A 15,674-nucleotide genomic window follows, 5' to 3' on the forward strand; every position below is an offset into this window, starting at 1 on the left:
TCGCGCATGGACGCGCCGGGGGACCCCGAGGGCCCACGCGTCCCCGGAGGTGACCGAGAGCGGCGCGGACGGACACCCCTCGGTGGCGTGGATCCTGTCCCCTTTACCCTTTGAGTTACCTTTAGCTTGGTTTGTTTCGGAGAGATTCGGAAAGACTGGGGCCTGAGGGTGGGGTTCGGGTTAGAGCCTCTTGTCTCTGCAAGGGGTTAAAGTTCAGGGCCTGGGAGAGAGAATTCTCTCAAGACTTTTCTCTTCTGTGGCGCTGTTTTTATAAATACCGTGTGTTTGGAAATGCATTCAGATTAGTATGCCATTAGACAAAGGTAAAGCATGCCATTGTTATTCCTTCCCTTTTAACTTTCTCTCACTTCCCTTCCTCATCTACTCCAGAAGTTTTACAAAGATTCTTGAGACTTCCTCATCTGGCACAGATTTCTTTTCTTTTTCTTTTTTTTTTTTCTTGGACTGCAGTTCCAAACTTCTGAAAAGCAGGGCAAACCAAGTATAGTCTTCCTTAAATTCCTTTTTTCCCCCAAACCATTGTATTTAAAAATGACTGATAGAGTTACTGAATATTTGAAACTGAGTAAGTGACCTGTTGTCTTTAAGTTAAGTGATGATTTAGCTTTGGGAATAAGTATGAAAATAATCGGTGCAAAAGGCCAGTTATTAGTGTAAAATATGTATGGATTTACCGATCTGTGGGACTTGTCTTTCCAGGAGACAAGTTTGCCAATTGAATCTTTTAGCGTGTTTTCTCCCATGTATAATTCACTAGACTTCTATACTGCTCCAGAATGCTTAATGAACAGCTAAGGTGACCTGCTTCGAGCATTATCGAGCCCACATAGCGTATGAAGCTAGTGACTTGAGAACTTACATTATACTTCAGAGAGTAGCACCCTTTGGGGATCACCATGTTGTTTCATCCTTCTTGAAGGAATTTATTGAAGGTGGAAGAAATCAGGAAGGCAACACAGGTTTCAGATGGTTTGATAAATTCTACCCTGAAAATGAGATGTTTTCAAAATGGCCGTGTTGTACAAGCTTTGTGTCACATTTTATCAAACGTGTTATATTCAAAATAGCCCTGAGCTCAGCATATGCTATCTTGAGATTGCACAGAGGTGACATTTGTGAACCTCGACCAGTATCCCAGTGACATGTCTGTAATTGTAGCATGTTTGCATTTAAGGTGGTGGCCCTCCAGGAGGTACAAGAGAGACATCCAGACAGCTTTCAAGAGAACAGCTTTTTGTGCTGATATCGGCAGCTTCCATTAACTTGGGTTCTATGATGTGCTATTCTATCCTTGGACCCTTTTTCCCCAAGGAGGTGAGATCTTTTTATATTTTTATGAACTCTAATTTTTTAAAAAGCCCTTTGAATTATTTTATTTTACAGTATGTAAAATGCAAAACTCTGCAATTTAATAAAGATGATGCATAGAACTCTAGTAAACAGAAAGACCCGACGGAATATTTGATACCAGATTTTTTAAAATTCCAATCAGAAAGAAATATCCTCTTGGGAAATAACTCACCTAAATATATCTGACCTTCTGAGGATTACTTTGCTTGTCATGTAATATCATAAATCTTTGTTTGGTTTCTGCAACTGAAACAAAGTGGGTGCTTTGAGTAACTGAGATTTCAGTGTTACTGCAAAAGGTCTGAACTGAGACAGGCAGTCTGTCTCCTGGAGTTTTTCGCTCATTAATATTTTCGGAATTAGGAAGACATGGTCCACTCAATATCCTTTTTCTGACTTGAATTTCTGACGGAATCTGGTAGCAGTGGTTTGTGCGAAGGAAGAATTCTGGTTAATACCAACTAGTTCTTCTTAATCATTGCCTTTTATGTGGTGGTCAAGTGTATAGCTCATGGCACAGACTCAAAGGGAATTAACCCTTAGAGAATCCGCATGGAATCCAGAGGTGAGTGGGACACAGCATGAAAGAAATGGTACTGGCTTGATTGCATGGAGATGATATACCCATGTGTTTCATTTTTTATTTTTTAGAATGTTCGCTTATTTATTTATTTATTTACTTAGAGGGGACAGGGGAGAGGTAGAGAGAGGGGGAGGGAGAGAATCCCAGGTAGGCTCCACGCTCAGCACAGAGCCCAACAAGGGGCTTGATCCCACAATTGTGAGATCATGACCTGAGCCAAAATCAAGAGTCAGACACTTAACTGACTGAGCCATCTAGGCGCCCCATCCTTCATTCTGTGTGTTACCAAGGGGAAATGGAAGAGGCTTCCCTGCTAAAGGAACAATGTGACTCTGTACTCAGTGCTTTTTTAGTTTTCAGTGTGGTTTCCCACACATATATCCCATTTGGTCTCTGCAGCTACTCCATAAGATAGGCAGAGTAATGAGAATGCTGTCATGGTGTCAGTGAAGACAGGACGCAGAAGTGCAGTGACTGACTCAGTTCGGTTCTGTTTGCTGAATGGGAGTGGGAGGCATAACAGTCTCCCACTCCGGAATGTGCAGGCACTGAATGGATTAGGACAGAAAAAAGATCGGGAAGATGTCCCTCTCTTGTCTATCTGTTGGGAGTGAGAACATATGAAAAAACATTGGTCTTGAGCAATGGAGCTCTCAAGGTGAACAAGAGAGGCAAGGATATTCTAGGAAAGAAATCACTTGAGATAGTCATGGGATTGACACAGTAAATAGCGTGTTCTTGGGGAAAGCAGACAACTAGACATGGCTTGGGCCCAAGATGGAGTGAGGTCCAAGAGGCAGCAGGTGGAGGCAGTGGAGCCAGAATGCAGGGGTCCTTGATGTATGCCGGAGACATCCGTGAGAAGTTATCAGAACAAGACAGACTAGTCTGATCAGTTTTGGGATTTGGAAAATATAATGATGGATGGAGCCTCCAGAGTTAGGGCAGAGAGGAACTAGAGTGAGTAGAACAATGCCCAGTTAGCAGGGCATTTCCTGGCTAAAATCTGGGCAGCTGACTCAACCTTCAGCAGGGCGTTAAATGAGCAACTGATGTTAGCTTCTGCTTGGTGAAATGCACACAAAGGAAAACCAGACTACAGATGTGTGTCTTTTGATTTTTTTAAATAATTTTTCCAATCCCTTTTTTAAAAAACTGACAGAATGTTGATATACAATGTTAGTTTCACGTCTACGACATAGCGAATAAACAATTCTATATAGTATGCAGTTCTCATCGCGGTAAGTGTAGTTACCATCTGTCAACATACAAAGTTATTACAGTATTATCTTTTTTAAGTTTATTCATTTATTTTGAGAGAGAGAATCCCAAGCAGGCTCCACACTTTCAGCGCGGAGCCTGATGCACGGCTCGGACTCTGGAACTGTGAGATCATGACCTGAGCCAAAGTCGGATGCTTAACCAACTGAACCATCCCGGTGCCCCCAAAGTTATTATGGTATTATTGACTATATTCCCTATGCTATACTTTTAGGTTTTTTATTTAGTTTTTTGCTTACAGGAGGGAAGGCTGAAGGAAAGAAGACAGAGGCAGGGAGAGAGCACTCTTAACTCTAAAAGGTCTAGATACAAAGAATGGGCTCTTCCTTTTCGTTTCTTATTAGAATCTTGTGGTTGAAAAATGCACTGGGAAAACTCACCCTTCCTCCTGCATGCACAGTTATCCTTCCTTTTAGCCAGAGCTAATTAGGCAGAGGAAAAACAGGGGCCTTCTTAAATTCTGGAGTAGGATTCCTATTTGTACTCATCCTTTTTCTGGCATCCTCTTTCCTTGTCACAGGATAACATGTGAACCAGAAATTGCTTTTAATAGCTATTCTTGCTTACTAATGTGAAGCGGGATCCACATTCCAAAAGTAGTATTTAGCTGCTGCCATGGAATGTGATTCTAGGACATCTGAAGTCACCATCCCGTCTCCATGGTGAATGCGGGAAGCTGCTCGAGATGGAAACCATCATGGCATCTGAGACCCTATAAACTTTGCAAGTCTGTGTCCTCCTCTATAAAATGGGGCCCACTAAAAATATATCCTTTATTTCATTGTTGCTAGAAACAAGCAGTGCTTAATAATAGAGATTCTGGCTCATAGTGGAGGTCCAATAAATGTTAGTTGTGAAGCCATTATATAAATAATGCCAGAGTCTAGAATACTTATCAGATCTATGAAGCAAAGAACACGGATAATGTGACTTGACCAGTGCACATTTTTCCTACATCTTTATTGACTCCTTTGATGATACCTTCCCTCTAAGGTACCTGTTTTAGTTTGCTAGCACTGTCAGAACAAAGTACCAAACTGGGTGTCCTCTGCAACCACCAGACTTGGGTGAAGGTGTTCACAGGGTTAGTGCCTCCTGAGGATTGTGAGGGAAGAGTCTGTTCAGGCTTCTCTCCTTAGCTTATAAATAGCTGACTTCTCAGCCCACCTGTCTACTTTTGGTTTCATTGCCTGAGTTTTTGGTGTCAAATCCAAGAAATCATTGCCAAAACCAATGTCAAGAAGCGCCCTCCCCCACATTTTCTTTGAGGAGTTTGACAGTTTCAGGTCTGACGTTCAAGCCTTTTTGAGTTGATTTTGTGAGGAGTATAAGAAAGCGGTCCGATTTCATGCTTTTGTTGGTGTATATCTAGTTTCCTCAATGCCATTTGTCGAAGAGACTATCCTTTCGTCGTTGTGTGTCCTTGACACCCTTGTCGAAGATCAACCGATCATATATGTGTAGGGTTATTTCTAAGGTCTCTAATCTGTTTCATATGTTTATATTTATGTTGTTTTAATTACTTCAGCTTTGCAATTTATTTTTGAAGTCATGAAGCACATTGCCTCCAGCTTTGTTTTTCTTTCTCAAGATTGTAAAGCTAACAGTTCTTTATGGGTGTGGTGAGTGAATAATTTTCATGTCAGAGACTAGTTTTTACTATAGATTCCCTTCCTTCCCCATCCTGCTTATTTTAAAATAATAATCTTCGAAAATTGCTGCACAGATAAAGATGACAAGAAAATAATGCTCTGATCTAATAGTTCCATTTTTCCACACTGATGCTAACTCGTCTTTCAAACTTTGTTTCCTTTTTTTGTTTCTTTAAAGGCTGAAAAGAAAGGAGCCAGCAATACAGTTACCGGTATGATCTTTGGATGTTACGCTTTGTTTGACTTGCTGGCATCTTTGGTATTTGGAAAATATGTAAGTATTGAAGTTCATATGAACATTTTAATTTTTAAAAGTTGTGTCATTGAGCTCTTCTAACTTATAGGTGTAGAATTTCCATTGATTCAGAAATAACCGCCATTATATTTTATGAATTATGCCCCTGTTGATAACTGTATTCATAGGGTTGATTGATTTTTTAAGTTTTTATTTTAATTTCAGTTAGTTAACATCAGTGTGTAATATTAGATTCAGGTGAGCAATATGGTCCTTCAACACTTCAGTACAACACCTGGTGTTCATCACAAGTGCCCTCCTTGATCCCCTTCACTTCTTTCACCCATCCCCCCACCCACCTTGTTCTGGTAACCATCAGTTTGTTCTCTATAGTTAAGAGTCTGTTTCTTGGCTTGCTTCTTTTTTTTATTCTCTTTCTTCATTTGTTTTGTTTCTTAAATTCCCCAGATGAGTGAAATCATATGGTATTTGTCTTTCTCTGACTGGGGTTTTTTTTTGCTTATCATAATGGGTTGATTGATTTTTTGTTTCTTCAGTGTTTGTAAGCAATGCATGTTCTCATTCCACTAAAGAATTATTATAATATTATGTTAACTGTATATATATTTCTCACATCTTATATTTCCTGGTACAGTGGATTTGTGTGTATGTGGATGTAGACTTGTAACAGTCATCAATTTACCACTCTTCTCTGACATTTATTATAGCTTGTACATATTGGAGCAAAATTTATGTTTGTAGCAGGAATGTTTGTCTCAGGAGGAGTTACAGTTCTCTTTGGGTAAGTCATGCTCTGATATGTTTGGGAACTTGAACAGATTTCATAATTTGTCTTCAGTTTAAAATGTTAATGGATTCTTTAAATCCGTCAGTTCCATTGATTGTTGAGTGCCCAACTTGTAACTACTGGATGATTTAGAGGGTGGGACTGATGAAGGAAAGAGCCTTCTAAGGGTTTACCATCAAGTGGCTTCTGAATCTGTTCATTAGGACTCCTATGAGTAGGAGTGACAGAAACTTAACTCACTTTTCTGAGTCACAGATACATTTTGGCTTGAGTGGAAAAAGTGCAATAAAGAATCAGTTGAAGACTATCAGGAGAAACATGTTAAAATAATGCCCTTGGAAATCTGTCTCAAGCTCTGAGTTTTCCTTTCCTCTTCTTGTGCTTGTTCTTGAACAAGCTATCCCCGTGGTGGCAAGAATTCCCCAGCAGCTCCCATAGGAAGAGAATGCCACCTTTCCCCGAGCTTCCGGGAGATTCACAGGGTGGAGCCCCTGGCCTGATCTTCGTGAGTGACCTATCCCTGCATCAAAGATAATGTAGGGGAGGGGGTGCTCTGATTGGCCAGGCTTGAGTCACGTGCTCACTTCAGAATGGTTCCCTCCATTGCTATTTCCAAGAAAAGGGAAAATAGAGGAAAATAGCTATGGAAGTTCTTAAGCGTTAAGAGTCCTTAAACCAGCAGGCTAGTGGAAATAATATGGGAGAGGCTACACAGCTTCTTGGGGAAAGTAGAAAAATGAAGAGTTCCATAAGATTATGATGAAGTAAGCTGAGGAAGCCTTTATGTCAAACTAAGTGTGGTTTTCTTTTTCCTTTTTCTTTTTCAATTTTTTTTTTTACAGGGGAACAGGGGTAGTCTTCTATTTTCTGCCCTTTTTTTATTTCAAGGTTTGAGTTCTACCACTGAGGGATACCTGAAACTAAGAAGTCTTTCTTTTTTCTTTTTTCTTTTTTTGTTTAATTTTTAACATTTATTTATTTTGAGAGAGAGACAGAGCGTGAGCGGGGGGGGGGGGCGCAGAGAGAGAGACACACAGAATCTGAAGCAGGAAGCAGGCTCTCAGCTGTCAGCACAGAGCGCTATGCAGGGCTCGAACCCGTGAGTGAGATCATGACCTGAGCTGAAGTCTGGCACTCAACCAACTGAGCCACCCAGGCGCCCCAGGAAGACTTTCTTTTGTATATGTTCTGGTCAGAGGGACTCTACCTATTTCAGAGAAGCTGATTTAATATTATCATTTAGACGGCCAATTAGGTCAGCAGAAAAGGGTGACTAAACTGTCATTATGAATCAAATTGTTACCCCCCCCATAAAAGAAAATCCCCTCTGTATAACAAAGCAATTAAAAAATTCATAGTCTAAAGAGATTTATTATAATAACTGGGTGAGATACTACTCTTTTCAGTGAGTAGAGATAGAAAGGAAAAAAAAACCCTAAAAACCAACTTGGCATTTGAGAATTGTCTTGTTCTTTTTTAGCGTGTTGGACCAAGTTCCAGAAGGACCAATGTTTATTGCTATGTGTTTTCTAGTGAGAATAGCAGATGCAGTCAGCTTTGCGGCAGCAATAACTGCATCTTTTTCTATTCTTGCAAAGGCATTTCCGAACAATGTGGCTACAGTGTTGGTATGTATTTTATACATTTTTCCAGTTTTCCTTTTAGTGTAGGCTAAAATATTTGTTTACCTTTCCAAGCTAAAGCTGAAATCTGTTCTTCTAGATCTGTTTTTCCCCCTATTTTCTGTGTTTTGGTTACCTTTTACCCCAATTACTGCTTCCAGCAGCGGGCTGTCAGTGAATGTACCATTAGTCTTATTTAGGTCTCTTCCTGGGCTTAGAATCCCTCAAATAAGCCTTTTGAAAGGTAAATTTAGTTCAAACTAAATAATCTTTTTACCATTAAAAAAAAAAAAAAGACTCTCCAGTAATATTTTGTTGTCTCTCTGTAGCCCAGATTGTGGCTGAGCTGCGAGAAGCATTCCTTTGCTTTAGAAAAGTCGTCTCCAGTGGCCACTTGGTTATATACTAATGTCTTTCCTCTACTTTCCCCAGATTCATGGAAGGAATCTTAGAGATCTTGAAGTCCTTATATGCTTCTGTGCTGTTGATGAGTGCCTTCTTATTTTCCCCCAAACCCCAGAACTTGATAGCATTGTATTAACATGATATATTGGCTTCATGCCTAGACACCTGGCATTAGTGACGTACCAGATGCGTGTCCCAGCTCTTGGCCACTGCCCCCTTCACCCCAAGCAGGCTCTCTCATGCCTGTGTCCTCTGGACCCATGCATTTCTGAAGGACCTGTGGTTTGCATATTAGACCAAGTAAATGCAGCCCTCACAACAAAGAATTGTCCTCTAGACTTCAGGGCCTAATCAGCTTAGTACCAACAGTTTCCTCATGTACCCATATTAATATATAGCTTTGGCCATTGAGTACACTATTTGCTGTGTAGATCATTATTTATTTCCATTTTGATTAAACACCTATATCTATAGCCAGCTCTCTAGCTGCTTAGGTTTATTTGAGGTTGTGTAGCCATGTGGCACTCAGTGGTGGCCCCTGTGACAAGTGTCCTGCTCACATTTCCCAGACATAACATTTCTCAGAGAGGGTTATGGAGAACATGTGCCCATTGGCCTGCTCTGTAAAATAAGGTTTTTTGGGTAAAATGTTTGGCATGCACATATGCTGTCTTCCAACTTAGAGACGCTCAGTTCACGTGAGTGTATTTGACTTTGAGAAATTCTGTAGTAAAGATACTTTATTTAATTTTCCCCAACTCAATTTGACTATGGAAACACTTTTTAACTCTTAAAGAATTGCTGTTCTGTGGAACATTCTGGAAGGTGCTGCCCAAGAAACTCCTATGACAAAGGCAGCAATCCAGTTGATCTTCTGACTAACAGGGGAAATTAATGTTGCCATACCAAGTTTCTATATAAAAATTGTGGCCAAAAGCTGACACACCTAACACAGTGGATGATCTGGATGGTTTCATTGTGATTAAATGTAGAATTCCTATATTCTTTATGAAATTGAAAGTTACCAAAGGGCTACTTTTGTGTCCTCTCTGAGGTATGAGGATGTGAGGGTGTAAGCCACAGTCTCTGTTTAACACCCCAAAAGACTAGATTGATTTAAAAGGGGCGCCATTTCTGTAAGAGTTTTTTAATAGTAAAATATTTTCCATAGTACTGTTTTGTTTATTTTAATTTTAACAAGAACATTTTATATGGTATAAAATTTAAAAGTTATAAAAGGAAATAGAAGATATAAAGAATGTATTCGATATATTACTTTTCCTCAAGTTTCATAGACATACCTGTTGTCCAGGCACCCAGTCCAACGTCATTCTCCCAGAAGGCATCAGGGATTATCAGTTCCTTCTAGGGGGATTCCATGTGTGTATGAACATGTATGTACGCGCACGCATGCACTGACACACACACACACNATCATTCTCCCAGAAGGCATCAGGGATTATCGGTTCCTTCTAGCGGATTCCATGTGTGTATGAACATGTATGTACGCGCACGCATGCACTGACACACACACACACACACAGGGCATGATTCCTTCCCCCTTTGTTTTCTTTACACTAGTGGCAGCATACTCTCTACACTGTTTTGAACCTTGCTGATACACTAACAATGAAACCATCCTGAAGGCCTTTCTATGCCTGTATGCGAAGAGTTTCTTGCTCTTTACTTCCCTTTAGTAGCAGCATATAGTACGTGACCATATGGAGGTAACATACATCCATAGTTACTTCCAATTGTCGATGAATATTTAGATCCTCAACATCTTTCGCTGGTGCAAACAGTGCAATAACACGTAAGCTTCTACATACGCCATGTCACATCTTTATGGCTCCCCATGTAAATTAAATTCCCAGAATGGCATTCTGGGTCAGAGAGTATGTGTGTTTGTCCTATTGATAGATTTGCCAAATTACCCTCCTTTGTTCGCTCACCAGCGTGTAAAAATGTGCCTCTTTCCTCACTTTCTTGTCAGTGGAGTGTTTGATGGGTGATGGGTAAAAATTGGTATCTTGTGGTTCAGCTGTTTCCTTCTTTTAAAAGTGAGGGTGAGCTTTCTTTTACATGCCTGAGAGGTATTTGTATGTTGTTTTATGTGTCAATAGTCTATTTGTAGCATTTGCTCATTTTCCTATTGGGTTGTTCATTTCCACCCCCCCCCTCCCCACAGTGGTTAGTACTAGCTCTTTTGGTAAATTTGGGGAAATTAGTCCTTTGTAATTTTTTTTAATCATTCTTCATTTGTCTTTTGATGTGGTTAACCAGCCATAGTTTTTTCATATTTTCATATAATCAGATTGATGAATCTTATATGTCTTCTGAGTTTTATGTCATAATTAGAAAAACTTCCCTTCTGTAAAAAAAAAAAAAAAAACAACTCCCATGTTTTATTTTGCTAGCGCTTCTTTGATTTCAATATGCATATTTAAAATTTTGGGTCATCTTGGGTTTAGGTGGGTTTGGGTGTATAAATTGTGAGGTGGATAGTTTTTTTCATTGTCACATTGAAAGTGTCCATTAAATCTTTATTTGTTAATTCTTCAAACAAACTGTATTGACTCAATTCTCTTTTTATTTCCCCCATTTTTAGGGAAGTCTTGAGATTTTTTCTGGCCTGGGACTAGTGTTAGGGCCCCCTTTAGGTGGCTTCTTGTATCAATCCTTCGGCTACGAGGTGCCTTTTATCCTTCTGGGATGCATAGTTCTGCTGATGGTACCACTCAACATGTACATTTTACCTAATTATGGTAAGACTGCATGTATTCCTCACTTTAAGAATCTTAAACTTAAGTATTTTTATACCTTTATAGGGGACCGGGTTAACAATACTCACTTTTATCTTGTATACTCAATAGTAGATTTCTGGTGTATCCCGAAAGAGCTGATCATCTTTTTGGAAATGTTGCTGTAAGCAGTTTATATGAATTTCTATGTATCACAATTTTCTCCTGACCTTTAGAACTGACAAATAATTTAATTTCTCATCATAAAACATCACCATATAAAGCGTCCACCAGAGGTGTTCTTGGACTTAGTTAAATATTGAGAATGACAAGTTACCCAGGGTCACGCATGGCACTGTCTTCTTGGAAGGCCGTTAGATGGGAGGGCAAGGCCAGACCTTCTCCCCAGTGGTTGTCGCAGCTGCCTGTGCGGTACAGCCCAGGTACAAGGACACAGAGCCACACCAGGCAGTAATGAGGGTCACCCTGGCCTCAGACCTTCATGCCGCATACGAATCAACCTGTCCTGTACCAGCTCCGTAGACGTAGCTGCCAGGGTCACCATGAGGGCTACCACGGAACAAGAGTCAGAACATTCAGGGAGCCACAAGCATGGTGTCCTCATCAGGTATCCATGGCTCATTTATAGTTCCTTCCATACAGATGAAATTCACCAGGCAAAGGTTATTTTTACTGTAAGCAAGATTGCCTAGTGACATAGGTGGCAGTTTGCCTTATCAGATGACGAAGGGAACAGAGCCAGAGAGTTAACCTGAAGCCTAGAGAGCAGAGAGCCAGAGAAGTGTTCTAGAGAGGCACCACCACGCTGAAACATGGGGCGGTACCTGTCGGCTTTCTACTTGTAAGACTGTGGTTTCTGTGGTTGGGCATCCTCATTGCTTGGTTCACAGATGAACAGTTGGGCTGATAATCAAGAAACTGACACCAGGTCACATTCTCGTGGAGTGGGGAGAAGAGTTCCGATCACCCTTTACCACGCTATATAGGGGGAAAGACGTTGTTTATTAATTAATGGTAGGGCAGGGTATTTAGAACTTGTGTGATTAGGCGCCGACTGGCCCCAACATCTGTTTCTCCTGGAGTCCTGGCCTGCTCCGTCCTCTCCTCCCGCCCCCCACAATCTTTTGCAGCCCCCTATGATTGCCACCAGCCTAGTTACTTGGCAGTCATTTCTCTTCATGTCAGTTATCCCTCAAGTAACAGCATTTTCATTGAACTTAACAAAGTCCCAGTTAGCTATATTGTTATGAACAAACTTTTTGGCAAACTTTCTGTTTATCTATGGAAGGATTTTCTATTTAGATTGAACGGGAAAAACCTGGTATTAATAAAATATCTCTAAAATTGATAATGTAAAGCCTGTAAGTGTAGATTTAAGTGTTCTCATTAAGGAGTACTTTATAAAATTCATGTTTTGGTAGGGACCTGGGTGGCTCAGTCAGTTGAGCACCCAACTCTTGATGTCAGCTCAGGTCATAATCCCAGGTGTGGGATCAAGCCCCGTGTCGGGCTCCACTCTGAGCGCAGAGCCTACATGGGATTCTCTCTCCCTCTCTTTCTCTGTCCCTCCCTGACTCACACATGCACTCTCTTTCTTTCTCTCAAAAATGAATAAATAACCGCTAAAAAAATAAAAAATAAAATTAGGATTTTGGGAGAGCTTTTGGATAGAAGCTAGAAAGTTAAATTTTCTTTTGTTTTGATGATGTTGACAGAATTTTGTGTCTGGCAAGTTCTACTTCACTCCTTTATCTCATTCTAGACTCATAGCCAACATGGTTCCAGAGTCAACTTTGGCCGCTCCTTCTCTTTCATCCTTTGTGTCTGCTCATCAAGTCCCTGCTTCTGCACTGCTCTAAAGAAATGTTTCTAAAACATAGTCATGGACGTGCCAATCCTTTTATTAAAAAAATCTGAAAATCTGTCAAATGTGAGCTTTATCCTGAAAGCTGTGATGAAGCTGTTGTGAGATCTCAGTAGAGGAGTCATATGATCTGAAATCTCTCCCCTTCTCATACACTCTAACACTTCCTCATCCTTTAAAACCTAATTTGTATTACCTCTTCTGGGAAATCTTTCTGAAGCTTCTCGATCATTGGACTAAAAGCTGAGTAAGTGGTGCTGCAGTGATCAGCATGCTTCCTGCCCCTTCACACCTGAGGGGTTCCCTGTTTCCCTCCGCTGCTTCTTCACCCCTACCAGTAGCTTCCTATGTCTGAGCAGGTCAATCAGGGGGTCATGTCTCTCTAAAAGAATATGTCAGAATTGTAGGGAGCAGAGAGAGTACCCAAGTAGCTTGGAAAAGCTCCCCTTCTGTCTCTTAAAACAAATACCACCCTAGGTTTTCATTACTTGGGCTTCTGCAACAGTTTAATTAAACTCATTACAGGGGCACCTGGGTGGCTTAGTCGGTTAAGCGTCCGACTTTCGCTTAGGTCATGATCTCGCGGTTCTGGGTTCGAGCCCCGCGTCTGGCGCTGNCAAGAAAAAAAAAAAAAAAAAAAAAACTCATTATGTACTTGTTTGTATGGATGCTCTTACATACTCTCATTGTGGTTTCTCATTTTTCCCACTTTGAATTGAGAGAAGGTGCCATTTCGGCCATAATAATTTATCTTCTAGCATAGATCCATAATACCTTTTATATGCAAATAAATATAACCAATTCAAGTTGATCTTTTGTAATTTATATCTTAAAGGGGACTGATGAAAATCTTTTTTTTTTTTTTACAAATAGTTTATTGTCAAATTAGTTTCCACATAACACCCAGTGCTCATCCCCACAAGTGCCCTCCTCCATGCCCATCCCTCCTCCCCCCTACATCCATCAGTTCTCAGTTTTTGTCAGCATTCAAGAGGAAAATCTTTAATAAACAATTCAAAATGCACACCAAATGGAGTCCCTTGCTGACCCCACTGCACCGAGCCATCTATCTGGTGGTGCTTGTCCCCTTTCTCAGTCTAACTGTGCACGTCCTGTAGTTGAGCGTCATGGACTGTGCTCATATTTGGTTCACCATTGAATATTTGGCTGATAGTTAAGAAACGGACATCGTGACTTAACTTTATCCCTTGTATCCTGACAAAGTCTAAATGTAGCACTTTGTGCTTCTTTGAATTTGTTCCGTAATGGATCGTTATTCACCAAGAATTAAGTAATGAAGCATGGTGGGTGTTTTTGGAGAAATGAGAATATGCAGGTGCTAATCCTCACCCTCAAAGGTCTTCCTTCCCCAATCCTGGCCTGTATCATCTCTGGCCTGGCACTCCAGCAGCCTCCTCACTGGTCTTCTTGTCTCCCTTCTCCGCAAGGCCATGGAGAGTTCTCTTGAAACCACAAATCTCATTCCTACCCCTTGTTTAGAATCCATAGTGATTTCTCGGGCCCCTTAGCATGTTTTACAAAGTCTTGCATAAACATGCTTCTGCAGTATGATCTCTCTCCACCGTGCTGGTGTCCTCCTCTTTCATTTCCTCAAACAGAGAACAGTTTTCCTCACTTCTGAATCTTGGAACGTACCATTCCTGGAATAATGTGCCTGGATTATTCTTTCTTCCTTCTTTGCTTGCTCATCGGAAGCTCATGCTTTGGCCACCGACTTAGATACTACTACTTGAGGAACGCCTTCTTTATATGGCTTTCCCTGCCTCTGTTTTTTGTTTTTGCTTTTGTTTTTTTTTTTTTTTTTAAGTCAACTCTCTCCTGTGCTCTGAAAGGTTCCCTCCTAGTTCCATCCTTTTTTCTCTCCACTCCTTACTGTAACTTCTCTGAACAACAGGGTCTGAGCTTGTCTTCTTTGCCTTTGTCTGCCCGGCATTTTGCCTGGTACCTGACTCGGCAAAGATTTTGCTCAGTAAATTAACTGGAAGTTAGGAAAATCACCAAGCAATAGTAAACAATGTAAAATGAAATGTGGTTTAGGTGCTATGGTACAGACCACAAGTAGTAGTAGTAGTAGTAGTACAAGTAGTAGTAGGAAACAGAGGAAGGTAAGATTTGTGGAATAATTAGGGCCAGAGCCAGACCTTACAGAATGAATAGAATTTGAAAAACTAGCAGGAGGAAAAGAAAGGAGTCATAGCATGTGACTGGAGATTTGGAAACATCATTTCCTATTGCTGGGAATGGTAAAGAATCTGGGTTCCTGCAAGGGGGATGCTAGAAGTGAGGTTTGTGCCCAGTTGACCTTGAATGCCCGTGTAGTTTATGCATGATTCAGTAGCACCCTTCTCAATCTGGTGTTTTCTTTGCCATCAGAAAAAAAAATCATCTTGTGTTCTTTGATGAACTCAGAGTCCTTCTCCACATGCATATGTTGTTCCTTGATAAAGCTTCTAGCTTTTTCCTTGCACCAAATCTAACTTCACATATCTCTGTCCCTGTGGGAGGAGGCCTCACTCACTTCAAAGTTATAACCTATAACCTAAGACCCCGTCTTCTTCTCACACTCTGATTCCAGTTGACTCTTTACAGATCTGAGAAATTGTTTTTAAGAAGGCTGAATGTGGCTTCTAGGTTTGAAACATCTATACACAAATGCAGACACTGTGCAATTTTAGGCAAACTCAGAGGTGCAGTTCTTTTGATTACCGGATAAAAGATGGCCTTACCAATTTTAACTTTCCAAAATAGGTTAAAATTTTAATTAGTCTCTTTTGAATTTTTTACCCACAGACTCTGATCCTGGGGAACACTCATTCTGGAAACTCATCACATTACCCAAGGTTGCGCTTATAGCCTTCGTCATCAACTCCCTCAGCTCATGCTTTGGCTTCCTTGATCCTACTCTGTCCCTCTTTGTTCTGGAGAAGGTGAGTACTCTGCCTGTCAGTGGTCTTTGCACAGTAGAAGGTGGATACACTTGCTTGCTCTGGGCCCCTGCTCAGTAGAAAGACCTCCGAGTGGCTGTGAGAAGGAGACAGAATGAGAACTACAACCCAACACAGGCCGTGTG

General features: G+C 40.8%; 1 protein-coding gene across 1 annotated transcript in view; it reads left to right on the forward strand.

Moving 5' to 3' along the window:
- SLC18B1 (solute carrier family 18 member B1) overlaps positions 1-15,674 on the forward strand; it is a 28,424-nt gene continuing 12,750 nt past the window's right edge. Inside the window, exons 1-7 of the mRNA XM_077776035.1 lie at positions 1-49; positions 1,196-1,335; positions 5,066-5,161; positions 5,851-5,924; positions 7,411-7,558; positions 10,566-10,722; positions 15,395-15,531. Coding sequence (XP_077632161.1) covers positions 7-49; positions 1,196-1,335; positions 5,066-5,161; positions 5,851-5,924; positions 7,411-7,558; positions 10,566-10,722; positions 15,395-15,531 — 795 coding nt within the window. The 5' untranslated portion in view covers positions 1-6. The remainder of the gene's footprint in view (positions 50-1,195; positions 1,336-5,065; positions 5,162-5,850; positions 5,925-7,410; positions 7,559-10,565; positions 10,723-15,394; positions 15,532-15,674) is intronic.

Source organism: Crocuta crocuta, unplaced genomic scaffold (genome assembly GCF_008692635.1).
Source record: "Crocuta crocuta isolate KB4526 unplaced genomic scaffold, BGI_CrCroc_1.0 scaffold25, whole genome shotgun sequence".
Taxonomy (NCBI): domain Eukaryota; kingdom Metazoa; phylum Chordata; class Mammalia; order Carnivora; family Hyaenidae; genus Crocuta; species Crocuta crocuta.